General features: G+C 43.6%; 2 protein-coding genes across 7 annotated transcripts in view; one reads left to right on the top strand and one right to left on the bottom strand.

The window, feature by feature from the left end:
• Positions 1-137: 137 nt before the first annotated feature.
• On the bottom strand, positions 138-24,960 carry LYRM1 (LYR motif containing 1). 5 transcript variants are annotated; one of them, XM_032242879.1, is made up of 4 exons: positions 24,803-24,960; positions 10,099-10,257; positions 5,055-5,147; positions 138-1,279 (listed from the first exon to the last, which is right to left on the bottom strand). In XM_032242879.1, the coding sequence occupies exons 2-4, from the start codon at positions 10,255-10,257 to the stop codon at positions 1,163-1,165; spliced, it is 369 nt and encodes a 122-aa protein (XP_032098770.1). In that variant the 5' UTR covers positions 24,803-24,960; the 3' UTR covers positions 138-1,162. The 5 variants fall into 5 exon arrangements, with proteins under 5 accessions (XP_032098770.1, XP_032098774.1, XP_032098771.1 ...); XM_032242883.1 differs by lacking the exon at positions 24,803-24,960 and adding an exon at positions 24,437-24,629; XM_032242880.1 differs by lacking the exon at positions 24,803-24,960 and adding an exon at positions 23,897-24,071.
• Positions 24,945-25,308, top strand: part of DCUN1D3 (defective in cullin neddylation 1 domain containing 3) — a 46,389-nt gene continuing 46,025 nt past the window's right edge. For both annotated transcript variants that reach the window (XM_032242877.1, XM_032242874.1), the window contains exon 1: positions 24,945-25,134. The gene's annotated coding sequence lies outside the window, so the exon portion shown is untranslated. The remainder of the gene's footprint in view (positions 25,135-25,308) is intronic.

Here is a 25,308-nt window from a genome sequence, read left to right as displayed (position 1 = left end):
ATTTGTTCTCTACGTCACTGCCAAGCCCCATGATAGTTACTTTAAGTGTGAAAACATGTGCTCCTCCTCATAGGAGTAGGTTCCAACTGTTGCTTCTGAGAGTCAGGAATCCATTTTGGAAAAAAAATAGACAAAAATTGATAATGCTTTGTGTTTATTGGTGATGCCCGTCTTCTTTGAAGATTAAGAAATGACACTGATGTACAAATGACTCACTATGTGACCCTCACCTGACTCTACCCTCGAAGGGCTGTAATAAATCCCTTATATTTTCCAGTCTATATGTCCCATTTCTGTTTAGACAGTTTGAAAGCTGGCTTGGATGTTGTACTTTTCAATTATGTTAATGTAAAAGACTCGTAATGAATGCAATATGAGTTTAAAGTGAGATTTTCAGATCCTATAAGTGCATCCTAAGTGATGACAGGCTTTAAGATAAGGAATATATGCATTTAGTTAAGGCAGAAATCTCACAAAATTTCCTTGAAAAACCATGGTCAGTCCAATGATGCACTTTTTATGACGAGTTTATCTAGAAATTGGAAGGGTTAAAAGACAACAAAAGACACACACGAAAAACCTCACTTTTAAGTAAATCTGCAACTTGAAAAAAAAGCCTAAGAATTTTCTGAGAGTAGTACCTAGTTTTATAGTAGCCCACAGTAACTTCCAGTGACTGAAAAATTTCTTTGCATTAGCTCACATGTGTGGTGAACGGCACTCCCATGAAAAGCTCTTGCACCCTTCTGCCTTCTTCCCACAGGCCTTGTCTTGTTTCCAAAGGTGATTGTAGTGAGGATGAAAAGTCCATAACCTCTAGGGATAATGCCATCCACTCAGGAAGAAAGACGCTGAGAAATTCTAGGGATATCCTAAGTGCACATGATGAGGTGAGAATCAATTGTAGAAGTTTTAAGAAGACATCTGAATTTTTGCCCCTAATCAAGAAGTATTTTGGGCCGGGTGCGGTGGCTCACGCCTGTAATCCAAACACTTTGGAGGCCAAGGCGGGTGGATCACCTGAGGTCGGGAGTTCAAGACCAGCCTGACCAACATGGTGAAACCCCATCTTTTTATTTAAAAAAAAAAAAGTATTTTGCCATCTGGTTTACATTCAAGAACTAGTTGGCTCATCATTCGCAGAAATAAACTTTCTTCTAGATTAGGAAACTTCATCATGAGATCTGAGATATACTGGTTTGGAGAGTTTCCTCAGTTTCTCCTGGCTTCGAAGTCCCCGGCCTCGGAGTGGGGTGAGGCCCATTGGAGGCAGATGAATCTGAATAATAACAATAATATGAAGAATCATACTCATAATCATTGCAGCAGCTCCTATTCACTGAGGATCTACTCAGAAAGTACTATACCCTCTGCTAACTGCTATATCTACATTGATTCATTAATCTTTACACATATTAATTCGTAATAACCTCATAAGGGATTATTATTCTAATACAGATAAGGAAATGAAACCTCAGAGAAGTTAAATAACTTGCTTAAGGTTATATATTAAGAAGGGAAGGCAGAATTTGAACCCAGATTTGTCAGATTCCAGAGCTTGTGCACTTTGCTATATTGACCACATAGAGGAGAAAAAATGAGCATGGATCACCTAACAAGTTGAGAATCCAAAGAAGGGGAGAAAAGTTTGTGTATACAGAGATGTTCCGTGCATAGTGGAAAGCTGGGATTAAACTAAATGCCTACCAATAGAGGGGCTGGTTAAATTATGGCTGGGATGGTTAATTTTTCTTTTTTTTTTTTTAAGACACAGTTTCACTCTGTCACCCAGGGTGGAGTGCAGTGGCATGACCTCAGAATCACAGATTTAAGTCATTCTTGTGCCTCAGTCTTCCGAGTAGCTGGGATTACAGATGCCCATCACCACATCCGGCTAATTTTTATATTTTGTATATAATTTTTTTTTTTTTGAGACGGAGTTTTGCCCTTGTTGCCCAGGCTGGAGTGCAGTGGCACAATCTCAGCTAACTGCAACCTCCGCCTCTTGGGTTCAAGTGATTCTCCTGCCTCAGCCTCTTGAGTAGCTGGGATTACAGGCATGCGCCACCATGTCTGGCTAATTTTGTATTTTTAGTAGAGACAGGGTTTCTCCATGTTGGTCAGGCTGGTTTCAAACTCCCGACCTCAGGTGATCCGTCCACCTTGGCCTCCGAAAGTGCTGGGATTACAGGTGTGAGCCACTGTGCCTGGCCAAATTTTGTATTTTTAATAGATACAGAGTTTTGCCATGTTGTCCAGGCTGGCCTTCAACTCTTGACCTCAAGTGTCCACCCACCTCAGCTTCCCATAGTGCTGGGATTAGAGGCATGAGCCACTGTGCCTGGCCTAGGATGCTTAATTTTATGTGTCAATTTGATTGGTGATGGGTTGCCCAGATTAAACATCATTTCTGGGTGTGTCTGTGAGGGTGTTTCTGGATGAGATTAGCATTTAATCAGTAGACTGAGTAAAGCAGACGGCCCTCCCCAATGTGAACGGGCATCATCCAATCCATGGAGGGCCTGAATAGAACAAAGAGGCAGAAGAAGGGGAAGTGCCTCCTGGCCTGTGGACTCAAACTGAGTAACACCATCAGCTTTCTTCTGGGTCTCCAGCTTGCAGATGGCAAATCTTAGGACTTCTCAGCCTCTATAATCACGTGCACCAATTCATTATAATAAATCTCCTTTTAGGCATATCTAGGTATATCACTGTCTAGATATATAAAGAGCCAATTCCTCATAATCTCTTCACATATATATCTAGATATCTCTATATCTACATGTCTCCATTCTACGGGTTCTGTTTCTTCAAAGAACCCGAACTAACACAATGGTACATTCTTACAACAGCATAACAATCCCGTCATTTAAAAAAGATTGAGCTGGGCATGGTAGATCATGCCAGTAATCCCAGCACTTTGGGAGGCCAAGGCAGGCGGATCACTTGAGGCCAGGAGTTTGAGACCAGCCTGGCCCACATGGTGAAACCCTGTCACTGCTAAAAATACAAAAATTAACTGGATGTGGTGGTGCACTTGTAATCTGTAATCCCAGCTACTCAGGAGGCTGAGGCAGGTGAATCCCTTGAATCCAGGAAGTGGAGGTTGCAGTGAGCCAAGATTGTGCCACTGTACTCTAGACTGGGTGACAGAGTGAAACTGTCTCAAAAAAAAAGAAAAGAAAAAAGAAAAAAGATTGAGAGAGAACTACATGCAAAGATGTGTAGAAGAGATGATGTAAAATAAGTAGACAGTAAAACATTATATCCAGAATCCTACATATGTAAAGAAAAAACGTAGGTACATGAGTATAGAAAAAAAGACTAAATGGGTGTACTACCAAACTAATTAGGTTGAGCCACTACAATATAAAATCGCTGTTTTTGTAGGTAAAAGGATTGAATATTGGCAATTTTCCATTTAACAGTTAAAGTGGTCACCTTCTATACAAATAATTTTTTAAGAATTTTGTGCTGGGTGCAGTAGCTCACGCCTGCAATATTAGCACTTTTGGAGGTCAGGGCGGGCAGATTGCCTAATCTCAGGAGCTGAAGACTAGCCTGAGCAACATGGTGAAACCCCATCTCTATTAAAATACAAAAAATTAGCTGAGTACAGTGGCACAGGACTGTAGACCCACCTACTCGGGAGGTTGAGGCATGAGGATCACTTGAACCCGGAAGGCGGAGGTTGCAGTGAGCGGAGATCGTGCTGCACTCCAGCCTGGGTGACAGAGTAAGACTATCTCCAAACAACCAAACAAACAAAAAGGAATTTTGGCCAGGCACGGTGGCTCATGCTTGTAATCTCAGAGCTTTGGGAGGCTGAGGTGAGCCCAGGAGTTCAACACCAGCCTGGGCAACACAGTGAGATCCCATCTCTACAAAAAATGAAAACATTAACTGGGTGTGGTGGCACAAGCTTGTAGTCCCAGCTACTTGGGGAACTGAGGTGGGAGAATTGCTTTGGCCTGAGAATTCAAGGCTGCAGTGAGCCATGACTGCACCACGGCACCCATCCTGGGTAACAGAGAGAGACATTTAGTCTCCATAAATAAATAAATTAAATTTAAAATTTTAAAATTTATTTTGTTGTTTTAAATTTATGGTTTGAAAGAATTTGAGAAAGAAAAACATAAATTTATATATATTTATCATTCTAAATTCATATAAATTTGAAAATTAGTTTCTTGATAGACATTCTGAATGTATTAAATTTATTTATATAAATTTATTTTATTTATTATTTTAAATTTATATATATTTGTTTTTATTTATTTATTTATTTAATTTATTTTTTGAGACAGGGTCTTGCTCTGTCACCCAGGCTGGAGTACAGTGGTACAATCATGGGTCACTGCCGCCTCAACCCCCTGGACTGAAGCAATTCTCCCACCTCAGTCCCTCAAGTAGCTGGGACTACAGGAGTGTGTCCCTATGCCCAGCTAATTTTTAAATTTTGTGTAGCAATGGGGTCTCACTGTGTTGCCCAGGCTGGTCTCAAATTCCTGGGCTCAAGTGATCCTCCTGCCTTGGCCTCCCAAAGTGCTAGGATTACAAGCATATGCTACAGTGCCTAGCCTAGGTGAGAATTTTTGACCATTTTTACTTTCTACTTTATGCATTCCTTTCATGTTTGAACTTTCTTCATTTTTTTTTTTAAGTAATGAGTTTAAGCAATGAACTTTATTCTTTTAAGTAATGAGTTTAAGCAATGAACTTTATTCTTTTAGTAACAATAAACCTGCCTTTTATAATTAAAAAACTACATTTCCATAAAAAAGATGAAAATGAAATAAGAAAAGCTCTATAGTGTGAGCTGGTTTTCCCTTCCATATGTGGAAGGCTGTGTAAGTAGGAGACGTCATGCATTCATTGACATTTTACTTTGTTGTGATGGCTGGCAGCATGCAAGGATAGCTTATTTCCAACATGCTTCCCACAGCAGCTCTAGGCTTCTCAGCAAGCACTTGCCCTCTTGTTATACATTCTTGGAAACAACTGTGTTGATGAGGGTAAGTACCCACCACCTGTTTAATCAGAGTCACACTTACTGGCCTTGGATAAGGAATCTTGTAATGCAGTCCAATTTCAATCCTGGCTGTGCATTCATCTATACACTGTTTAATTAGGTCTGTGTCCGTGAGCTATTTAAAAAGGAAAAAGAAATGAGGCTGTTAGCATATTTCTAACGGTACACAGAGTATAGGTATACATTTTCTCAAACTTTTTCAGTTCACTGGCCAGTAAATTAAATGTTGCTAATTTGGAAAATCAAAAGCAATTTAATATTAAAGCTTACCATAAACTTTTTGAATCGTTAAAGAAGGTAATATGTACACATGGTAAAGATAACTCAAATAATAAAAAGGATATAACATAAAAGCTCTGCTTCCCTCTTACTCTTCTCTTCCAGTTCCTCATCTCAAGATAACAATCAGCAGTTTCTCATGTGTTCTTGTAGGGGTATTCTATGTATATATGAAAATGCACATGTATATAGAAGCTTATTATTTTTCTCATGCAAACAATAGCTCCCTTTGTTCTGAACCTTTTCTTTTTCATTAACATAACTTGAAGTTCCCTCTATTTCCATCTATAGAGCTGCCCCTTCTTTTTAACTGCTACACAAAATTCCAACAGAAGGCTTTATTATAATTTAACCAATCTCCTACCCATGGATACTGATTTCCAACTTTTTTGCTATTATAAGTGATTCTGCTATGGATCCCTCTAAAATTATTTTGCTCCCATGCATATGTATCTAAAAGATGAATTCCTAGAGAGAACTGCTAGGAAAAAGGGCATAGGTTCATGCATTTTTAAGTCTCATAGATATTCCCAAATTACCAATTTGTATTCCTACCAACAATCTATAAATTATATTCCCACCAACACTGACTGAGTGCTTCTTCACACCCTCTTTATGTTAATTAAACTTTAAAGTTACCCAATGGTTTCTGCAAGTGCTGTTCTGAAACCCCTGGAGTAAGACACTGGAGAATGATCTACCCCTCTTAAACTGTCAACTGCCTTGCTCATTAGTAAGGGGAACAAAGGGCTTTTGAAATTCCAAAATAGTCAAATCATGGTATAATCTACTTTCAATTAAAGGAATAAGAAATTCATTCTGAAAAACAGCCAAGTAGGAAAAAGGGAGAAACTCTTTCATTCTGAGGAAGGAAATGAATCAAGACGCGGCTGTGCTGGGAGTTTGCAAGCTGACCTCAAAGGAGAGCTAGGATTGCATCAGCACCAGATAACACCCACAGCAAAGTCTGGGTCCATGTGGCTTGGAAATTTCAAGGGCATTCCTGTCCTATGGCACCTCTTGGAGCAGAGACGAAGAGTTCCAGGAACAGCAATGCAGAGAACCACAGCTGAGTCCCTTGTGGCAGAGGCCCAACTTTCTGACCTCTGTGCTTCTCAGAAGCCATTGATTTGCTGTCTGTGTTGGAAAAGATTTCCACATTCTCATTTGCCCACTGAGATTCAGAGCAGTTCACAGGATACCTCTGGATTATTAAACTCTCAGAACAATCAAAGTTACAAGAAACTCCTTACGTCTGCATGAGGAAGAAAGAAAAAGCCTTTGACAAAGATATTAGTTAAGGGGGTTGGGGCTTCTGGGACTTCAGCTGTCTATCTGAACAAGCCGGGGCTAGCATACTCCAAATTCAGTCATTCACGGGCTGGCTGCATGATTCTGCCATATCCACATACTACATATACTAATGTTAAAATTTTTCATTAAATGAACTCTCTCTTAAGCAATAGTATTTGTGAAGTGTGGTCTAATATTCTCTTTCCTTTCTAACACGTGCTAAAGCAAGTACATATCTTAAAATTAAAAACCCATGTACCTCTTCTGCCTACTCCCAAATAATCTCATGTACTGTCTGTGACACATACACCTCCCTCTGGCCCACCCCTCGAGCCAATCCAGGCCAAGGCAAAGGAAGGGTTATTGCAATAACTGAAAAACCAAAGTCTGAGTAGTTTCCAGATGAGTGTGCATGCAAAGGTTTATTGGGCATGTACTAGGCCCAACACCACAGGCTGGACAGTGCCTTAACTATCCAAGTTATTACCTAGGCAGAACAACTCTGATACTTGAAGCTACAGAAAAGGCACAGTGGTATATAATCAATGGATGCAGTGACTGCTACAGACAGCTATAGGAATTCAGAACAGGTGGCCATCATGGGATTGGGGGGGGGGTAGCAAAGAAATTGAAGATTTCCTAGAGGAGTTCAGTTGAATTAAAGTATTTACAGCTGCTCATTCATTTAGTGACATCACAATGAGGTCCTTTAGGATATACTAGAAAAGTATAAGACCTTGTTTATATGTTCAAAAAACTGATAATCTGGTTGGGAAAACTATGGCAACATAAAGAAGAAAAAGGAGAATATAAACAGCTACTTAGGGATCTCCAAACCTTTTGATCACCTACTCTTTTTATTATTATTTTTTTTTGAGACAGAGTCTTGCTTTGTTGCCCAGGCTGGAGTGCAGTGGTGTGATCTTGGCTCACTGTAACCTCTGCCTCCTGGGTTCAAGTAATTCTCGTGCCTCAGCCTCCCGAGTAGCTGGAACTACAGGCATGCACCACCATGCCCAGCTAATTTTTGTATTTTTAGTAGAAATGGGATTTCACCATGTTGGCCAGGCTGGTCTTGAATTCCTGACCTCAAGTGATCCACCTACCTTGTCTTCCCAAAGCGCAGGGATTACAAGCGTGAGCCACTATGCCTGGCTGATCACCTACTCTTTTTTTTGCTTTGAGATGGGGTCTCGTTCTGTCACCCAAGCTGGAGTGTAGTGGCGTGATCTCAGCTCACTGCACCCTCTGCCTCCTGGGTTCAAGCAATTCTCCTGCCTCGGTCTCCTGAGTAGCTAAGACTACAGGCTTGTGCCACTGTACCTGGCTAATTTTTGTATTTTTAGTAGAGATGGGGTTTCACCATGTTGTCCAGGCTGGTTTTGAACTCCTGACCTTGAGTGATCCACTCACCTTGGCCTCCTGAAGTGCTGGGATTACAGACATGAGCCAGTGTGCCCAGCCCACCTACTCTTTTCATTAAAAAAATTTCTGAGTCCACAGCCCCCATATATGTATTTATATTAATTTATAAATTTAGTAGTTTATAAATTATATATATGTACAAACAAGTTCATTGTAACTATGTACCAGATGGACTTTTTACAAAGATGAAAGGAAAGAATAAATAGAAATAGCAATTGTATTTTATTCCCATTTTAAGGAATTCATGCGGTACATATACTCTGGTTTGGCAAGCATGGCCTATGCTAAGAGCAGAAAAAGTTTGGGGAAGCTAAGTTTGGAGGAATGTTAGAAGGATAGAGAGAAACTTCATAAGTAAGTCAGCCTTGAAAGGCTAGAAGCATCATGGATTCAGAGAAGGGAAAGTTGCTGCCGATTAGACGGGTTTCTTTGGTAGCACTTTTTATTTTTTTGAGATGGAGTCTCACTCTGTTGCCCAGGCTGGAGTGGAGTGGTGTTATCTCGGTTCACTGCAACCTCTGCCTTCCGGGTTCAAGCGATTCTGCCTCAGCCTCCTGAGTAGCTGGGACTATAGGTGCATGCCACCATGCCTGGCTAATTTTTATATTTTTAGTAGAGACAGAGTTTTACCATGTTGGTCAGGCTAGTCTGGAATTCCTGACCTTGGGCCTTCCAAAGTGCGGGATTTCAGGTGTGAGCCACCATGCCTGGCTTTTTTTTTTTTTTTTTTAAGAGACAGGGACTTGCTATGTTGCCCAGGTTGGTCTCGAACTCCTGGGCTCAACTGATCCTCCAGCCTTGGCCTCCCAAAGTGGTAGGATTACAGGTGTGAGCCACCATGCCCAGTCTTTGTAGCACTTTTCTCAACTGTCATTTTATATTTCTTTCCATTTAACTCAAATGCCGTTGACAGCTCTGCCTTGGTTTGGCTTATGTTTGTCCTCAACACCTAGTCTTGTGTTTGGCACATAGTGGGCAATTGATTATTTGTTGAGTGAGGAATGAGAACAAAAAGTGGCAGAGTGGTGACAGGAGCTGTGACACCAATGGGCCAGTGGGGAAGGGGAGGCATTCCTGTAGAAAGATGACCCTGCTTTGGACCATTATGCTCTGGTAAGGTCCTTCAGGTGGCCAGGCATAGACCAAGGCTGAGGATTCAGATGTGATAGCTTAAATCACAAGGTGGCTGCATGTTGCACAGGCCTCAGCACAGAGGTTTGACCTTGAGAAGACCCCTGCAGCTGGCAGGAGGGCGTGTGATGACAGGGCCGAAGACAGGGAGTCAGAGGTCAGGGAAGGAAAAGTGGTGAGGGTAGATCGTTAGGAGGTTTCATGAGGGGAGCAGTGACAGCGCTAAATCTATTAGGTCAGTGAGGAGGTGGAAGAGAAGTCAGGCATGAAAGCCTCTTTCCACGCTTAGCGCCAGGTGGTCTTTCCTGAACCTAACAGCTAATGCTTTAGCGCTCGTGGGGGTGGGTCCAGTCTGGCTCCCTGCTGTCTGGGTGTGCATTTCCCTTAAACCAGCTAATGGAGACACTATTTTACCCAATTCTGTGGTCCCAAAGGGCAACCTCACTCTGCTAACCAAAGAGGCTTGAGTTCAAAGCTGTTATGAAGGAAACCCTGTGTCTTAATCCTATTCTCTTCCTTCTAAATGGCTTTATATTTAGAGGCTTTGAATAGTTTATGAATTGAAAAAAAATAAAAAAACAAAAAACCACTTCCCCACACACCTCCTATGGGAGTGGCCAGCAATGGGTACAGTATCGGGACTGGCTCCTCCTCTGAAAACTCTCATTGGCCTGACACATGTCACCTGGCTCATAGGGTCTTCTGAGCACAGTGAGCCACTTACTGGCTGGTTTGAGACCTGGAAGAAGTGAAGAGAGAAACACAGCCTTCGCAGTGGTCAGGTGAGCTAGCCAAGCTGTGCACTGGCCCCTTCCTGCCCCACGTTCTGCCACCACGACTGTGTGGCTCAGCCCTCTCAATTAAGGACCGAAAAGAAATAAACAAATATCATAAGGAACTCCTCTCCTCTGTGCAATCTCCCAGTGGGGTCTACTTACATTTTTGTTTTTCCGGAACAGTGTTCTGGCTTCATTTAGTATGTACTGTTTTTCTCTGATGGTGTCTTCCATCTGCCCTGATGTCGCCTGCCATTTCCTTGCAAGCCTGAAAATGCTGCGGTAGAGGCCAAGGACTTCTTGTCGTGTTGCCGTTGTCATCTTCAGACCCACCAAAATAAAAAAGGGAAAATCTGCATAAAAATGTAGTTTGACAGGAGGCAGCCAGGCAGATGTACAGTTTTTTAATCAAGACCTTTAATTAGTCTAGAAATAATTGGTCTTTCTCAACAGATCTGTTGGGTAGCACTGCTGCAACCGTGTAATAGAAACACAGTATCTCTCAACTGGCTTAGTAATTCATCCACAGGTTGAAGGTTGCTCAACTACACTGTTTGCCATGGCAAAACCAAAACTCATACTTACTATTCTTTAAACCGGTCCAGTAAAATTATATTACTCACCCAAATGCCTAGGAGAAGGCATATTTTGGACAATGGAATTTAATCCATTGGTTACAAATTCAAGTGCCTCTGCAGCCTGGCAGGTAATATAAATGAAAGGACCTGCTTCGATGGGGACAGTGGCCACCTAGACCAGACATGCCCCCTTGAAACGGAACAGTTGCTATTCAGCTCCAGCCAGCAGCTGCCATGTAGAAAGAAGTGCCTAGGAATGCCAGATTTCCTGATAGCTTAAAAATAGGTGGCAATCCAGAGTTTTAAAATATGACATCTCAAAAAAACACACTAAGTCATTATTTTTGAAAATGTGAGGCTGGGTGTGGTGGCTGACACCTGTAATCCTAGCACTTTGGGAGACTGAGACGGGAGAATTACGTGACCTCAGGAGTTCGAGACCAGCCTGGGCAACATGGTGAAACCCTGTCTCTACTAAAATACAAAAAAAAGTTAGTCAGGTGTGGCAGGGTGTGCCTATAGTCCCAGCTACTTGGGAGGCTGAGGCAGGAGATTGCTTGAACCCTGGAGGCAGAGGTTGCAGTGAGGCAAGATCGTGCCATTGCACTCCAGCCTGGGTGACAGAGTTTTTTTCTTTTTTTTCCAAAAAGAAAAAAACAAAATACAGTGTGAGGACTGTAAAGGCCAAACAAAATGAGTCTATAGGCTCAGTTCCACCCAGAGGTTGTCAGGTTGCAACCTCTCTTTTAGTTTGTCGTAAACTTTTTGGAAACATTTTTCAAAATTGTTGGTCTACTTTTTTGTCCAGTAAGTATAATTAAAAGTCTTTCTGGGCTGGGGGTGTTGGCTTACACCTGTAATCCCAACACTTTGGGAAGCTGAGTTGGGTGGATCACCTGAGGTCAGGAGTTTGAGACCAACCTGGTCAACATGGTGAAACCCCATCTCTACTAAAAATACAAAAGTTAGCTGAGCATGGTGGCAGGCGCCTGTAATCCCAGCTACTGGGGAGGCTGAGGCAGGAGAATCGTTTGAACCTGGGAGGTAGAGGTTATAGTGAGCTGAGATCGCATCACTGCACTCCAGCCTGGGCAACGGTGACATTGTCTCAAAAAAAAAAAAAAAAAAAAAAAAAGAAGAAAAAGAAGAAAAACAAAAGCAAAGATATTGGGACCAATATAATAGACATATTGTTATAACAGACCTTAAAGAATAAATTATGTATACAGTAGAAACCCGACTGTGCCCCTTCCAAATCATATTCCCCTTCTTCTCCTAGAAGGAATCACCATCCTGAATTTGTTATTGTGCATATCTTTACATGTAACATTTATAGTATTGCTTTGCAAGTTTATTTATTTATTTTATTACTATTATTATTTAAGACCGAGTTTCACTCTTGTTGAAACTCCACGATGGAGTGCCATAGCACAATCTCGGCTCACTGCAACCTCCGCCTCCTGGGTTCAAACGATTCTCGTGACTCAGCCTCCCAAGTAGCTGGGATTACAGGTGCGTACCACCACGCCCAGCTAATTTTGTGTTTTTAGTAGAGACGGGTTTCACCATGTTGGTCAGGCTGATCTCAAACTCCTCACCTCAGGTGATCCACCCGCCTCAGCCTCCCAAAGTGCTGGGATTAAAGGTGTAAGCCAGCATACCCCGCCTGCTTTGCAAGTTTAAAAAAGTTTATAGGTAAGTTCTGCAATTTGCTTTATTTGCCCATAACATTCATAAGATTCATCTACGTTGTTACACATGGCCCTAGTTCATATATTCTCACTGCTGCAATTCAGCCTGCTGTATGAAGATATCCCAATGTACTGTCTATTTTGCTGATGAATATTAGGTGTTTCCTTTTTAAAAAAATTATTTAAGGCCACATGCAGTGGCTCATGCCTGTAATCCCAGCACTTTGGGAGGCTAGGGCAGGCAGATCACTTAAGCTCCGGAGTTTGAGACCCAGTTGGGTAACATGGTTTTTACAAAACATTCATTTTATAAAAAATCAGCCAGGCGTGATGGCACATGCCTGTAGTCCCAGCTACTTGGGAGGCTGAGATGGGAGGATCGTATGAGCCTGGGAGACTGAGGCTGCAGTAAGCTGAGATTGTACTACACGCCAAGACTGAGCCCCTGCACTACAGCCTGGGTGACAGAGTGAGACCCCCATCTCAAAAACAAATAAACAAACAAAAAACCCAACAACTTATTTAAAAACTTCAGGCTGGCCCCAGTGGCTTATTCCTATAAGCCCAGTACTTAGGGAGGCTGAGATTGAAGGCTCACTAGAGGCCAGGAGTCTTGAGACCATCCTGGGCAATATAAAGAGCCCCTATCTCTATAAAAACGGGAAAAAAAATCTCAGACCCCACTTTTAAAAAATAACTATTTACAATATTAATAACTAAATAACCAAAATAAATTCAGGGACGCTAGGGGAAAAAAAAAAAAAAGTCTACTACTGGAAGATTCTGATTAGTCAAGAGTTGGAATAATGAATATTGTACTGCCTGGAACCAGAAGACAGGCTGGGACGACAAGGAGGGCAGATTTGGTGAGTAAGCAGCAAGGCCAGGCAGTTGGACACCTCATTCTGAGTTCTGGGTTTTCCTCTAACAGGATCATCAGGATCAGGAAGTAGGCTCCTCACTGCCTGCTGCTTGGGAACATGATCCATTTCCAACTTACAGAGGGAAAGGCATAAGGCATGGCATAATACACTTTAGGGCAGCCCTGAAATTATGAGACTTTGAACAGCTAAAGAATGCAGATTGGCTGGGTGCAGTGGCTCATGCCGGTAATCCCAACACTGTGGGAGGCCAAGGTGGGTGAATCGCGAGGTCAGGAGTTCAAGGCCAGCCTGGCCAATATGGTGAAACCTTGTCTCTACTAAAAATACAAAAATTAGCCAGGTGTGGTGGTGGGCACCTGTAATCCCAGCTACTCAGGAGGCTGAGGCAGGAGAATCGCTTGAATCCGGGAGGCGGAGGCTGCAGTGAGACGAGATCACACCATTGCATTGCACTCCAGCCTGGGAAACAGAGCAAGACTCTGTCTTAAAAAAAAAAAAAAAAAAAAGAATGCAGATGGAACTGTAAGTGGGCATGTTTACCTCGAAATTCTAAGTGCTTGCAAGGAATTCACCTTATAGAGAACTCCTCTTTCCAATATGAGCACTTACCCTGACCCTGATGACCTTTCTTGAGGTTTATTCTTGAGTAAAGAATGAGCCAACTGATGAAAAGCTTCAAACACTACTTCATCTAATTCAAAGGTTAAAATGACCAAAGTTATAGCCAATACCAATTCTGAGTCTATGAGGCTGCAAGGAAAAATGCTTACCAGGAATTCATAAAAACCAAGAGAGAACGTCATGCTTTGTGGCTTACTGTAATAAAAACCCAGATGAGATGATGACATTTTTCCTGGTAAGGAAACAGGTTTCTGAGTTTCTGGCTCTCCCTAAAACTCCATGGTTTCATATGAAAATACGTGAGTCAGTTCCTGTGAGGAGCAGGGAGTCTTTAACTAACATCTCTTAATGATTGCTTCACTTCCCTGTCATTAACAGACCGAACTTCCTTGACGGCAAGACACTTGAGTAAAGTGAAGAAGGTCAGGCATATTCAAACAGCAGCAAGGTTTTTATAGTTATTTTTGTTTGGTTTTTTTTTTGAGGCACGGTCTCGCTCTGTCACCCAGGCTGGAAGTACAGTGGCATGATCATGGGTCCCTGCAGCTTTGACCTCCCAGGCTTGAGTGAGCTTCCCACCTCAGCCTCCAGAGTAGCTGGGACCTCAGGCATGCGCCACCTCAGGTGTGCACCACCACAACCAGCTAAAGCAACCTTCTCTAAAGTCTGTTAGTTGGTTTCCTTCCACGATTCTAAGAACCACAGCTTCAAACTCTAACTGATCGTTTACCATAATCTGATACACAAGCCCTGCAATTAGGTTAACGCCCTCAAGGTAATGAGCAGTGCTAACAATTGGTACTTAATACGACCATTTTCAAAACACTTTAATTGACGTTTAAGTGTTTTGAAAACTAATCCTGAAAGGGATTTAGGTGATATCTCGCTCTGCAACATCAGGTGACCCAGAAAACCTGAGTTCCAAAGATTTCCCGAGAGAAGGGTTTGTAACTTAGCCTACCATTTCCTTCCAAGTCTTGAGAGAAAAGCAAGAAAAGAAAAATGTTTCTTTTGTTCTTTTCTTACTGGATTTGTTTCAGGTCTTGGATGGGAACCATGTTCTTTCTTGTCTTAGGGGCACGTAGCAATGCTGTTTTCTCTTTCTAGAAGGCTTTCCCTTGACGCCCTCCCTTTTACCTGACCAACACTATTCATCCTTCAGTTCCCTGTGAAAATATGGGTGTCTCAGAAGATTCTCCCCTGCTTCACCCACACTCATGGTTGGGGCTCTCCGTTGAACCTTCTCATAGCTCCCAATATTCTTCTTTGCATAGCACTCCCCACTTAAGTAATGGCTTGTTAATGTCTTCCCCCAGTAGACGCCAACCTTTTTGGGGAACAGTGATCACATTCATTTTATTTACTGCTGGATTCTCAGCACCTAGAAAGGCACATAATCAGTATTCAACAAATGTTTGCTGAATAATTGAGAGTATCCTGTGCTACAGAAAGTTTGTGATTCCAGAAACAGAATCAGCCATATATTTTTAAAAAAAGTTTAAAAAGCTCTTTTCCTTTTGCTTTATATTTTTGTCTTTGTTCCTAGAAAGCAATTCATTTAGAAAAACTACCTATTCCCGAATATGGATTTAATGGCGTGAAACCAACATTTATTCCCCTAAACTATCAATTATCTCTCACAATTAATGCAAGACTAAGGAAAAGCCCTTTTCCTTTTTCATTATATCAGGGGTTGATCTGATACAATGGGGTCTGCTTGGATTTTCTCATGGGCAATAACATCAGGAATATTCAGTAGTTTAGAGGGGGTCTCAGCTGGTCAAGAAGTCTATCCATGTAGATTTTTTTTTTTTCTTTTTTTATAGAGAGGGTTTCACCATGTCGGCCAGGCTGGTCTTGAACTCCTGACTTCAAGTGATTCACCCGCCTTGGCCTCCCAAAGTGTTGGGATTACAGGCGTGAGCCACTGCGCCCGGCCTCCATGTAGATTTTTTAATGCTAACCTTCTATAATCTTTATTCTGAGACGGACATTTCTTGCAATTCTTTACTCCTTTTCATCTCCCTAACCCCTAAATCCCAGAATGAAGAAAGACAGACAATATGAGGTGTGCCTGGAAGGAAACCGGACTAGAAGCTGGTTTCTTTTCTTAAAATCATACCCTTTCTGTTATAAACACAGGGTTACACATGTGTGGAGGTGAGGATCATTTCCACGCCTCTACGATGTGCAGGCCTGTGCCATTAAGATAAGGCTGACAGATGTTGCTGCCAGTGTGTTTTGGCCTTTAGTCATAGTTGAGAGATGTGTCCCCTAATGCAGGTGTCCCAAAGATTGGCTAGGGAGGTGATCTTAGATATACGATACAAACTGTGTAGTAGGGTAGCCCATCGAACCCAAAATTTGAATGATTTAGATTTCATGTGATACAGAGCTTCCTTTAAATAAATGAATTACAAAACTTTTAAAGCTGGGTTAAAATATAGGTAAACAGCAAAAACTGTGATGTGGACTCTGAAGTTTGGGAGCTACTGCTCTAAGGGGCCTTGCCCGGTAATACTTCTGTCTGTCCTGGCTGAGTCTTCCTCTGCTTACAATGCCTCTTTTCTGCTAGCCATCCCACGTCATCAAATATATGCCTACTTGCTATTAAGCTTTTCCTTAGCAACCTTTTCCTTGCTTCTATCATGGCCAGCAGACAGTTCTGCATATCTTTCACTTTTTTTTTTTTCTTCCGAGTCTGAATTCCTGGAGGGCAGGGATTGTGTCTTGTTCATTACAGTAATAAAAATATAAAAACGTATGTTTGCTTTGCATTCACTGTGTGCCAGATAATTTGCTAGGTACTCTATATACATAAACTCCCATGCAGATACTACATTATCCCCGTTTTACAAAAGAGGAACCTGATGCAGAGATTAAATAACTTGTTCAAGGTCACACAGCTAACAATAAGCAGGGCCAGGATTCAAACTCCGCTGATCTGAAGTCAGAGCCCACGCTTTTAACCACGAAATAGACTGCTCAATCTGAATAAATGTTGAATGTCTGCTGACCGCTTTAAGGAGCTTAGCTAGTTGTGACAAAGAAAACTAAATAATTCTATTTCCTTCCTATACAAAGAGCAAAGGAAGCAATTTTTTTGCACATTGATGTGAATTGCAAGTGTTCCCCGTTTACCATCTGCCCCTGCTCCTATCCTGTAACTGCTCTTTTAAAATAATTGTTACACACCAGCATGCTCAAAGTAGGCTGAGCACATGGCAGCGCCACTTTGCTCTTCCATGCCATGTGGCAACCCTGTCCCCTCCAACTCCAATGGGAGCCAACATCACAAAAGTCACCAGTGCAGGGCTCACTACAGTGCTACTAAGTGGTAGGCCTTACTCTTCCTTTCCAAGGATTCATCCATCCATCCATTCAGTCAACATTTATCGAAGGTCCACCATGTGCCAGACACCTGCAGTTTCTAGGGATACAGTGATAAACAAGCAGGTCACTGCCCTCCTTGAGCTTATATTCTAGTGGCAGAGGCAGACGATGTACAAGAAAAAGCATTTCAGATAGTCATATGTGCTCTGAAGAGTAATAAGATACAAATAAGCAGAGGTGGAGGTTATTTTCTGGGTGGTCAGTGACATCTGAGGTGAGTCCTGGATGATGTGAAGGAACCAAATAATGGACCCAGGTAAGGGGAAGTTGGTGCAAGAAAAGGGAACAACAGGAGCAAAGGTTGTGAGGTGGGAATTAACTTCAAAGATGAACATGAGGCGGGACATAGTGGCTCATGCCTGTATTCCCAACACTTTGGGAGGCTGAGGTGGGAGGACTGCTTGAGTCCAGGAGTCTTGAGACCAACCTGGGCAACACAGGGAGACCCCATCTTCATTGAAAAATAAAACAAATTAGCCAGGCACAGTGGCTCATGCCTATAAGCCCAATTCTTTGAGAGGCTGAGGTGGGAGGATCCCTTGAGCCCAGGAGGTTGAGGCTGCAGTGAGCTATGATCACACCACTCAAGCTTGGCAACAGAGTCAGACTGTCTCAAAAAATAAAAAAGATGAACATGAATGCAGCAAGAGCCTTTGGGAATGGGGCCACAGGTCCACAGAATCCAGCTCAGGTTGGGGGTAGGCCTTGGTTTCTGGTCTCAAGGGCAAAAGACACTAGCAGATTTTACGCAAGTTGGAATAACAGGGTCTGATTTATATCTTTTTAAATATAATGCATATCAAACTACTGTATATCATAACTACTTGTAATTCCACCATAGATGGCATACAAATGGCAAAACAAGATCTTGCCTAATGCCCCCAATTAGTTGACAGGAGTCGGGGTCAAGAGCCAAAAAAGCTGGATGATTATTTTCCTGACCACAAGCTTTTCTGTTTTTATTTTGGAGTCAGTAATGAGGATTCATAATAGGCAGTGATCAATCTAAAAAACCAAAACCAAAACCAAAACCAAACACTCACCTCACCCACTTTGCCTCTCACTGTCTAAAGTATAGTTAGAGGGTCTGGGGAGGGTCTAAGAACTTACTCTGTAAGGCACACCTAGATGCTTGGTCTGTCTAGATCTGCATCTACAGGACTATGGAAAGATCTGCTAGTGTGAGGGGCCTCATCCACTGTGCCCTTTTTCCCACCTCTGGAACAGCTACCCCTGCCTTTGGAAAGACCATTGTAGTAGCATGAACACTTAGGAGTTTAAGAGCAGAGATGAACTTCCCTTTCCCCAGATGAAATTTATAGAAGTATGACTCTGGTCTCAGGAATGTCCAAATTCCAAATGCTGGACTCTCATGAGGCTTTGCCTTCTAAAGAAAATGTGTTGCAGTACAAATAAGGGACAAAGGCAAGAGGAATTCACCCTGATTTTCAAGCCCCAGGAAATGGAGGGAAACACCCCTTTCCATTTATTTCAGGAAAGACCTGCCCCTAGGTGGAATTTTTTCCATCATCAGAACTAATGACCATAGTATAAATTTTTCTCCCAAGTACTTTACGACTTTTTAGTAGGGAGGGGGAATCATGAACTCCACCCAAATGAAATCATGGTCTTCTTTGCTAATTGTGTGCAATTCATTTTGCCACAGGAATCCTCTCTAGTTCGCGCAACTGAAATATCCTTTGCCTATCTGCTGCTTCTCATCTTTTGACTTCCATCACTTCTGGATGGGTGTCCTTTTTACACTGGGGCTGGGTCAGTGTCCCTGCTATGTGCACTCCTGGCACCTCTAGCTTACCCCTGTCATAATATTCATCCTATTCTATCAAAACTTTGCATGACTTACCTTTCTTTTTCCACTGTGTGTGTGCTGCAGGGAGTAGGGGGTTGGGGAATGGGGAGAGATTTGGGACTGTCTCGTTCATTACATGCCTAGGCTAGGACATAGTTGGAACATGACAAATATTTATTAGAAGAATAAATCTGGCTGGGTGCGGTGGCTCACGCCTATAATCCCAACACCTTGGGAAGCTGAGACAGGCAGATCACGAAGTCAGGGATTGAGACTATCCTGGCCATGGTGAAACCCTGTCTCCACTAAAATACAAAAATTTAGCTAGGGATGGTGGTGCGAGCTTGTAGTCCCAGCTACCCAGGAGGCTGAGGCAAGGGAATTGCTTGAATACAGGAGATGGAGGTTACAATGAGCAGAGATCACACCAACTGCATTCCAGCCTGGCAACAGAGCAAGACTCCATCTCAAATTAAAAAACAACAACAACAACAACAAAAAAAAAACAAATTTACACACACAGAATGGTCACTGGTAATGTCTGTTCTCACCCTGAGATACACACGACGGTAGCCGGACCAAGCTTCCCAACTGATGATCCCAGAGTATTTAAGGGTTAAACATTAATTAACCCTTACTAGGATGCTTTCTGAGACCAGTATGTATCAGGATAAAGAACTGAAGACTCAGTGTTGTTTGGGGAGGAATCCTCATCAGTTTCATCTAGAACAGCGTAAAAGAAACAGCTATGATGCAACCCTCACACTTGAGTATTTTTAAGGCCAGTTAGCATTTGTCCACTGGCCTGAAATGCTTTAATAGTATTTCCATGAAGCTTAGAACCAAACAGAAAAATGGGGTTGATACTTTTTTCTTGAAAAACACAATTCTTTTGAGGAATATGGTCCACTATACTCAATGATCAGCAGTTAAACTCAATCTAGAAAACTGTGACTTAAAGCTGTCATTTGGAAAACCTCTACTGAATTGAAATGCTCTTGATAATGTCAAAGCAACCAGACTTTCTTGCCCTGTATAGCAGAGTAGAGAATGTCTGTCTTGGCTTTAGAAGTTTTTCTACATTTGTAAAGAATAGCAGATATAATACAAAATAAATGAACATTTATTTTGGGCTCTGGGGACAAAACTGGGTTTGAACCTTGATTGGGCAAATTATTAACCTGCCTGCGACTTGGTTTCTAAGAATCTAAAATGGGGTGATAGCAAAACCCCTTTCGTGAGGATTATTTATGAAAGAACCCATGTACATCACTTAGCACTGAGATTTAACAAAGGCAAATGTTACCTAAATAGGAGGAAACGGAGGAGGAACAATGAGGCCTCTTTTATCTATGCTAAGCTTTGTCTGCAGAAGAGAGAAATGTGTGGCCTGTTGGTGAATTTATGGCTTTGTGGTAGTAATGGATTTTCCTAAAGCTGTTTCCCTCTGATCATTAATAATCCCTGTACAGCAAAGGGCTATTGTTCTTTGGTATGAGTAAATAACCCTGTTGGAAGCATCGCTTATCTTCAGACCACAGTGCATACTTCTTACTGGAAATATAATGCAGGTGCCAACACCAAAGGCATGACCAGGCTTCCCTTCCTATTTTTCTTCCTTTATCTCTTACTCCTTGTTTATCCCTCAGTGCACTTTTCTCTTAGATCTGTTATACTCCTGCCTTTGTGGTGTACACCCATAATCTTACCCCAATCAAATAACCTTTAAGTGATTCTCCATACGTTTTTCCATACATTTCCGGTCCCATATCCTTGCCCCCATCCATCAACCACACACACATACACACACACACACACACACACACACACACACCCATGAACTTATTTCCTGTCTCAGATTCAGTTTTTGGTTACTAGAATCCAAAAAGGGAAGTGTAATGCCACACACTGTTTTGCAAATTTCAGGATATGCTTGTGTGGTATACTTAATCATACCGCCGCTATTTTATGAAACAGCATCTTTTTACACAGAAAATGACGATAATATGGTCTGTCAGCCACAGGGGGCAGGGAGGAGAGGGTAGACAGTATTTTCGTATCACCTAAGGGAAAATAATTTAGTTTAGGCCTTGTAATATGGGAAATTTTTAGAACACAGGGCCAAAACAAAATATTAATGTCTGAAAGACTTCTAAAATGACTATCCCAAACAAGGTCACAGGAGGCAAGCACACCCATTCTAAATATATCATACCAGCACCAGAGCATACACGATTATACTTGTGCAGGGGAACTCCTATCAGGCTACTGTAACCAAGATAACAACCAATAGCCATTTTTCCCTTCAGGGACAGCAGTTCTAAATGAGAAGTTATGGGTCCCTCAATTCAAAAGAAATAGAAGCGGTTTCCTTATCAGCATATTTTAACAGTCAAAGAAAAGGTGTGGGTCAGCGAGAGGTGGTGAAAAGCAGTTACCAGTTACCAGAAGTAGGGGACAGTGGAGGAGATGTAGGGGAGGGGCTGGAAGTAAAGGCCAAAAACAACAAAACGCTAAAGATCAACCATTCATTCATTCATTCATAACTTCCCAGCCAGGATCTTTTACCCTTCACATCAACTAGAGAAGTCTGAGAATACAAGACACTGACTTAAATTCCTGCTTTGTGATAGTTTTCTGAGGAACTGGATTAGGAAACTGACCAGAGCTTTGCATGAAACGTTTGATGTAGCTGGGGCTTTCTAGCACCTGACCCTTGATCTAACTCTGATAAATAACTGCATTCTGTGCAGGGATCCACACCTTCAGAACAGTTTCCTCCGCCATGAAATAACTATTGAATGTGCAACTTTACCATTGGCAGAGGTACCAGAGCTCCTCACTATGCTAAGTCCCTTGAGTTTCATATGAGGAGAATGACTAGCCTACGTAGAACCCTCAAGTTCCTCCAGCCCAGTGCCGACCAAGATTTCTGTGAAGGGAATGTTCTAGCTGCTCTGTCCAATAGGACACACCTGTCACAGGTAGCTACTGGCATTTGAAATATGGTGTGTTGAAGGAACTGTATTTTTATTTAATCACAGGTGGTTAGTGGCTACACAGGAGATAGCACAGACCTAGACCAAGAATTGCAAATCAAATGCCCACAGGGGGTCAGCGAGGTTAGCAGAAGAAGAGGGCTTTTTGGCAAACCCTGAGCCTGAGCCACATAGGAGGGGAAGCAGCTCTCCAGGTCTGGCTGACAGCTGCTGTGTAGGAACCTCTAGGAACTTCAGGCTGGTATTGTCAGATTGTCGGATTTTTCAAAAGAAGCCAAAAGTCTGGATTTTGATGTCCAATTTTTAAGTGTCGGCAAGTAAATTTAAAAAGAATTTAAATCACTGTGTGGGCCGAACAATATGTTTGCAGGCAATATCTGTCTTGTCAGTTTGCAACTTCGAATCTAGGCCAACCGTCAGCTCAGAGAGAAGAGCTTTATACATGGCCACTCTGCTGGTCAGTGGCAGATCCAGGATTGAAACCCAGGCCTTCTGATTCTTCTTCTGATACCCTTTCCACTCTATTGTGGGACTGACTGTAATTGTGGTGGGGTTGGCAGCAGTGGCAGGGACAAATGTCCCTTTTTGTGAGAAGCTGCTGGATTCCATGGCTAACTTGTGAACAGTGTTCCTGCCCAGCTACAACCACCATATGGATAAGGCTCTGTACCAGGAGCCAGGAAGACACAAAGAAAAAGACGATTTATCCAAAAAGTCAGGTTTTCTATATAGGACACAAATTACCTGTGCACAAGTACAAAAGCACTGACAGCTGGGAGGGGGGGAGGGAAGAGATTTGAGCCAGGACATAGCTTCTCCTTGCTGCCGGCAGAAGCTGGCAAGTGGGTGGATGAGACTCACTGATTACGGGGATGGGTCCCATTATTCCAGGATATTAAGGGGCCTCCACCTTTTATCTCTGAGGTCTTGTCTGTGTTGTTTCCTTTGCTGGCTTCTCCTTCACTGAGTAATCTCTAAATGGTAAGAACCCAAGGGATCTAGGGGTCTTCCTCTTTCATTTGCACTCTTTTTTTTTTTTTTTGGAGACAGAGTCTCGCTCTGTTGCCCAGGCTGGAGTGCAATGGCATGATCTCGGCTCACTGCTACCTACCTCCATCTCCCGGGTTCGAGCGATTCTCCTGCCTCGAGGTCTCGAGTAGCTGGGATTACAGGTGTACACCACCACACTCGTCTAATTTTTAGTAGAGACAGGGTTTCACTATGTTGGCCAGACTAGTCTTGAACTCCTGACCTTCTGATCCGCCCGCCTCTGCCTCCCAAAGTGCTGGGACTACAGGCAGGAGCCACCGTGCAAGCCATTTACACCCTCTTCTTCCTCGGTCCTCCCTGCCTTCCCCATTTATTATATCCAGCTATGATTTTTCCCCTGAATTGTGTATCTAACTTCTTGACAACTTCATTTGAATTGTTAATGGACTTACCAAAGGTAATACGTTCAAAAGAGAACTTTCCATATTCCTTTCTAAGCTGTTTTCCCTTAGGGAGTTATCCTAGGTTCCACACTTCACATCCAATTCCCCAGCAAGTCCTGCAAGCACCTCCCAAATATATGCTGAATGGAATTCTCTCCATTTCTACTGTGACTAAGGGCCTTTCAACGCTATCGTCACCTTTCCTTTGTCTTACGGTGCAACAGTCTCCTAACAGGTCTAACTACTTCCACCCTTCTCTATCCAGCAGGCAGAGCTATTTTTAAAAATGCAAATCAAGTCAGGTCACTTCCCTTCTTAAAACCCTTCAGGTACACAAAAGCCAAACCCCTGCCTTTGGCTAAAAGGTGCTGCTAGAGTCCTGCCACTTCTCCAACTACGCCGCAGAGCACTCCGCCCCTGGCCCTGCTTGAGCCACAAGGCCTTCTGGCGGTTTCCAACCTAAAAATCCTTCTCATTAGCTCTTCTCTCCACCCAGAAAACCCATTGTCTCGGATCCCCGCAAAACCGTGGCCTCCTTTGAACGGCCTTACCCGATTTCGAGGGACCGTCCCCCAATCTTCTGTCACCTCATCTGGTCTTTGGGGGGCATTTCTCATTGCTGATACCTTCTTTATTGATTTAACTCTTTCCTGTACTCGTTACTTTTCAGTAACAGAGCAAGGAAATTATGAAGCTGGCTCTCACTGTCCTAGGGAGTCTCCGTTCCTGTACGGGACATGGTTTGGGTCAACTTTCCCCAGACAGACACCTCTCGTCCTCGAGCGACCCCTACCACCTCCCATTTACATTCGGGGTTCCAAAAGATTCACAGCCTCCGGGGGACCCCCAAGCTGGCACGTGAGCGTCCCCATACTAGGCCTCTCCTCCTGGACGCGCGAGCCACTTCCTTGAGTAAGGTCCCGAGGCCGGTGGCGATGACACCGAGCCGCCCCGCGAGGCTGGGGTCACACAAGCGCGTCTCCCGGCAACGCCGCACCCCAACCTCCAACCCATCCCTGCCCTGGCGAGCCAACCCCTTCCCCCGCGAGTCTCCCGCGCCTGGAGTCGGTGCCTCCATCCCCTACACTCACTCTGCGTCAGTCCTGCCTTCCCCCACCCACAGAAGCACGGAGCCCGCGGCCGGCTAGGAGGAGGCGGCGCCAGGAGCCTAGCGGAGCCGCGGCCGATCAAACACAGGCGGGTCCAGTAGGCCAGGCCGGACCAAACCACAGGGCCCACCTCTGTGGGAGCACCAGTTCCAGGTCTGGGGTAGTCTCGAGCCTCTCTGAACCTCAGACTGTACCCATTTCCCGCTGCATCCAACAATAAGCTGAGCTCCTCCTTTGCCTATTTTTCCTTTACGCTTTCGTCACCCTCCCCACTCCATTCCCGTAAAAAAAGAAAAAAAATGGTCCAGCCCAGCTCCCTCCTCCGGGTTGCTAGGTCTTTGCCCTTACTTGGCGACGGCTTCGTACGTCTTTGCGTGCGTCCTGACGCAATCTTCCACTCGTTCCCTCTTCGCCCCTCTCCCATTCTCCCTCCTGGAGCTGGCGGCCGGCGGGGTTACCGGAAGTGATGATGCAGGAGGCGATGGAGGGGGCGGGGCTTCGGGGCGGCCGCCGCCGGTGGGCCGCAGATGAAGAGGAGGCGGTGGCAGTGGTGGAAGAAGAGGCGGCGGCGGCGGGGGTAGGGAGCTTGGAAACGCGAGCGGGGATGGTAGGTGGTTTGGACCCGCCGGGCCGCCGTCGTTTCCAGAAAGGGTTTGACTGGAAGAACCTCTGGAGCAGCTGTGAGTTTTGGGGAGGGGGGGAGTTAAGGAAAAGGCGGGGGGGCATTGAGAGGGGAAGGGGCGGGGGTGGGGTACCTTCGAGAAAGAGGGGTGGAAAGGGAGGAGTGGAAGCCAGCGCGTTGTCTGGACTGGTCCCTCTGGAAGAAGAGGCTGTGAGGGGAGCCTGTGGCGTGT

The sequence above is a fragment of the Sapajus apella genome, unplaced genomic scaffold (genome assembly GCF_009761245.1).
Source record: "Sapajus apella isolate SASKATOON/1434 unplaced genomic scaffold, GSC_monkey_1.0 scaffold51, whole genome shotgun sequence".
In the NCBI taxonomy this organism is placed as follows: Eukaryota; Metazoa; Chordata; class Mammalia; order Primates; family Cebidae; genus Sapajus; species Sapajus apella.
This window is presented reverse-complemented; position numbering and strand designations above follow the sequence as displayed.

Bases quoted from the DNA above. Each gene is read 5' to 3' on its own strand.
- LYRM1 (XM_032242880.1), bottom strand. From the start codon at position 23,962: ATGAGAAATGCCCCCCAAAGACCAGATGAGGTGACAGAAGATTGGGGG. The intron at 10,258-23,896 runs GTAAGGCCGTTC...GTGGGTCTGAAG, and splicing joins GGACGGTCCCTCGAAATCGG to ATGACAACGGCAACACGACA. The intron at 5,148-10,098 runs GTAAGTAGACCC...CTTTTTAAATAG, and splicing joins TGTTCCGGAAAAACAAAAAT to CTCACGGACACAGACCTAAT.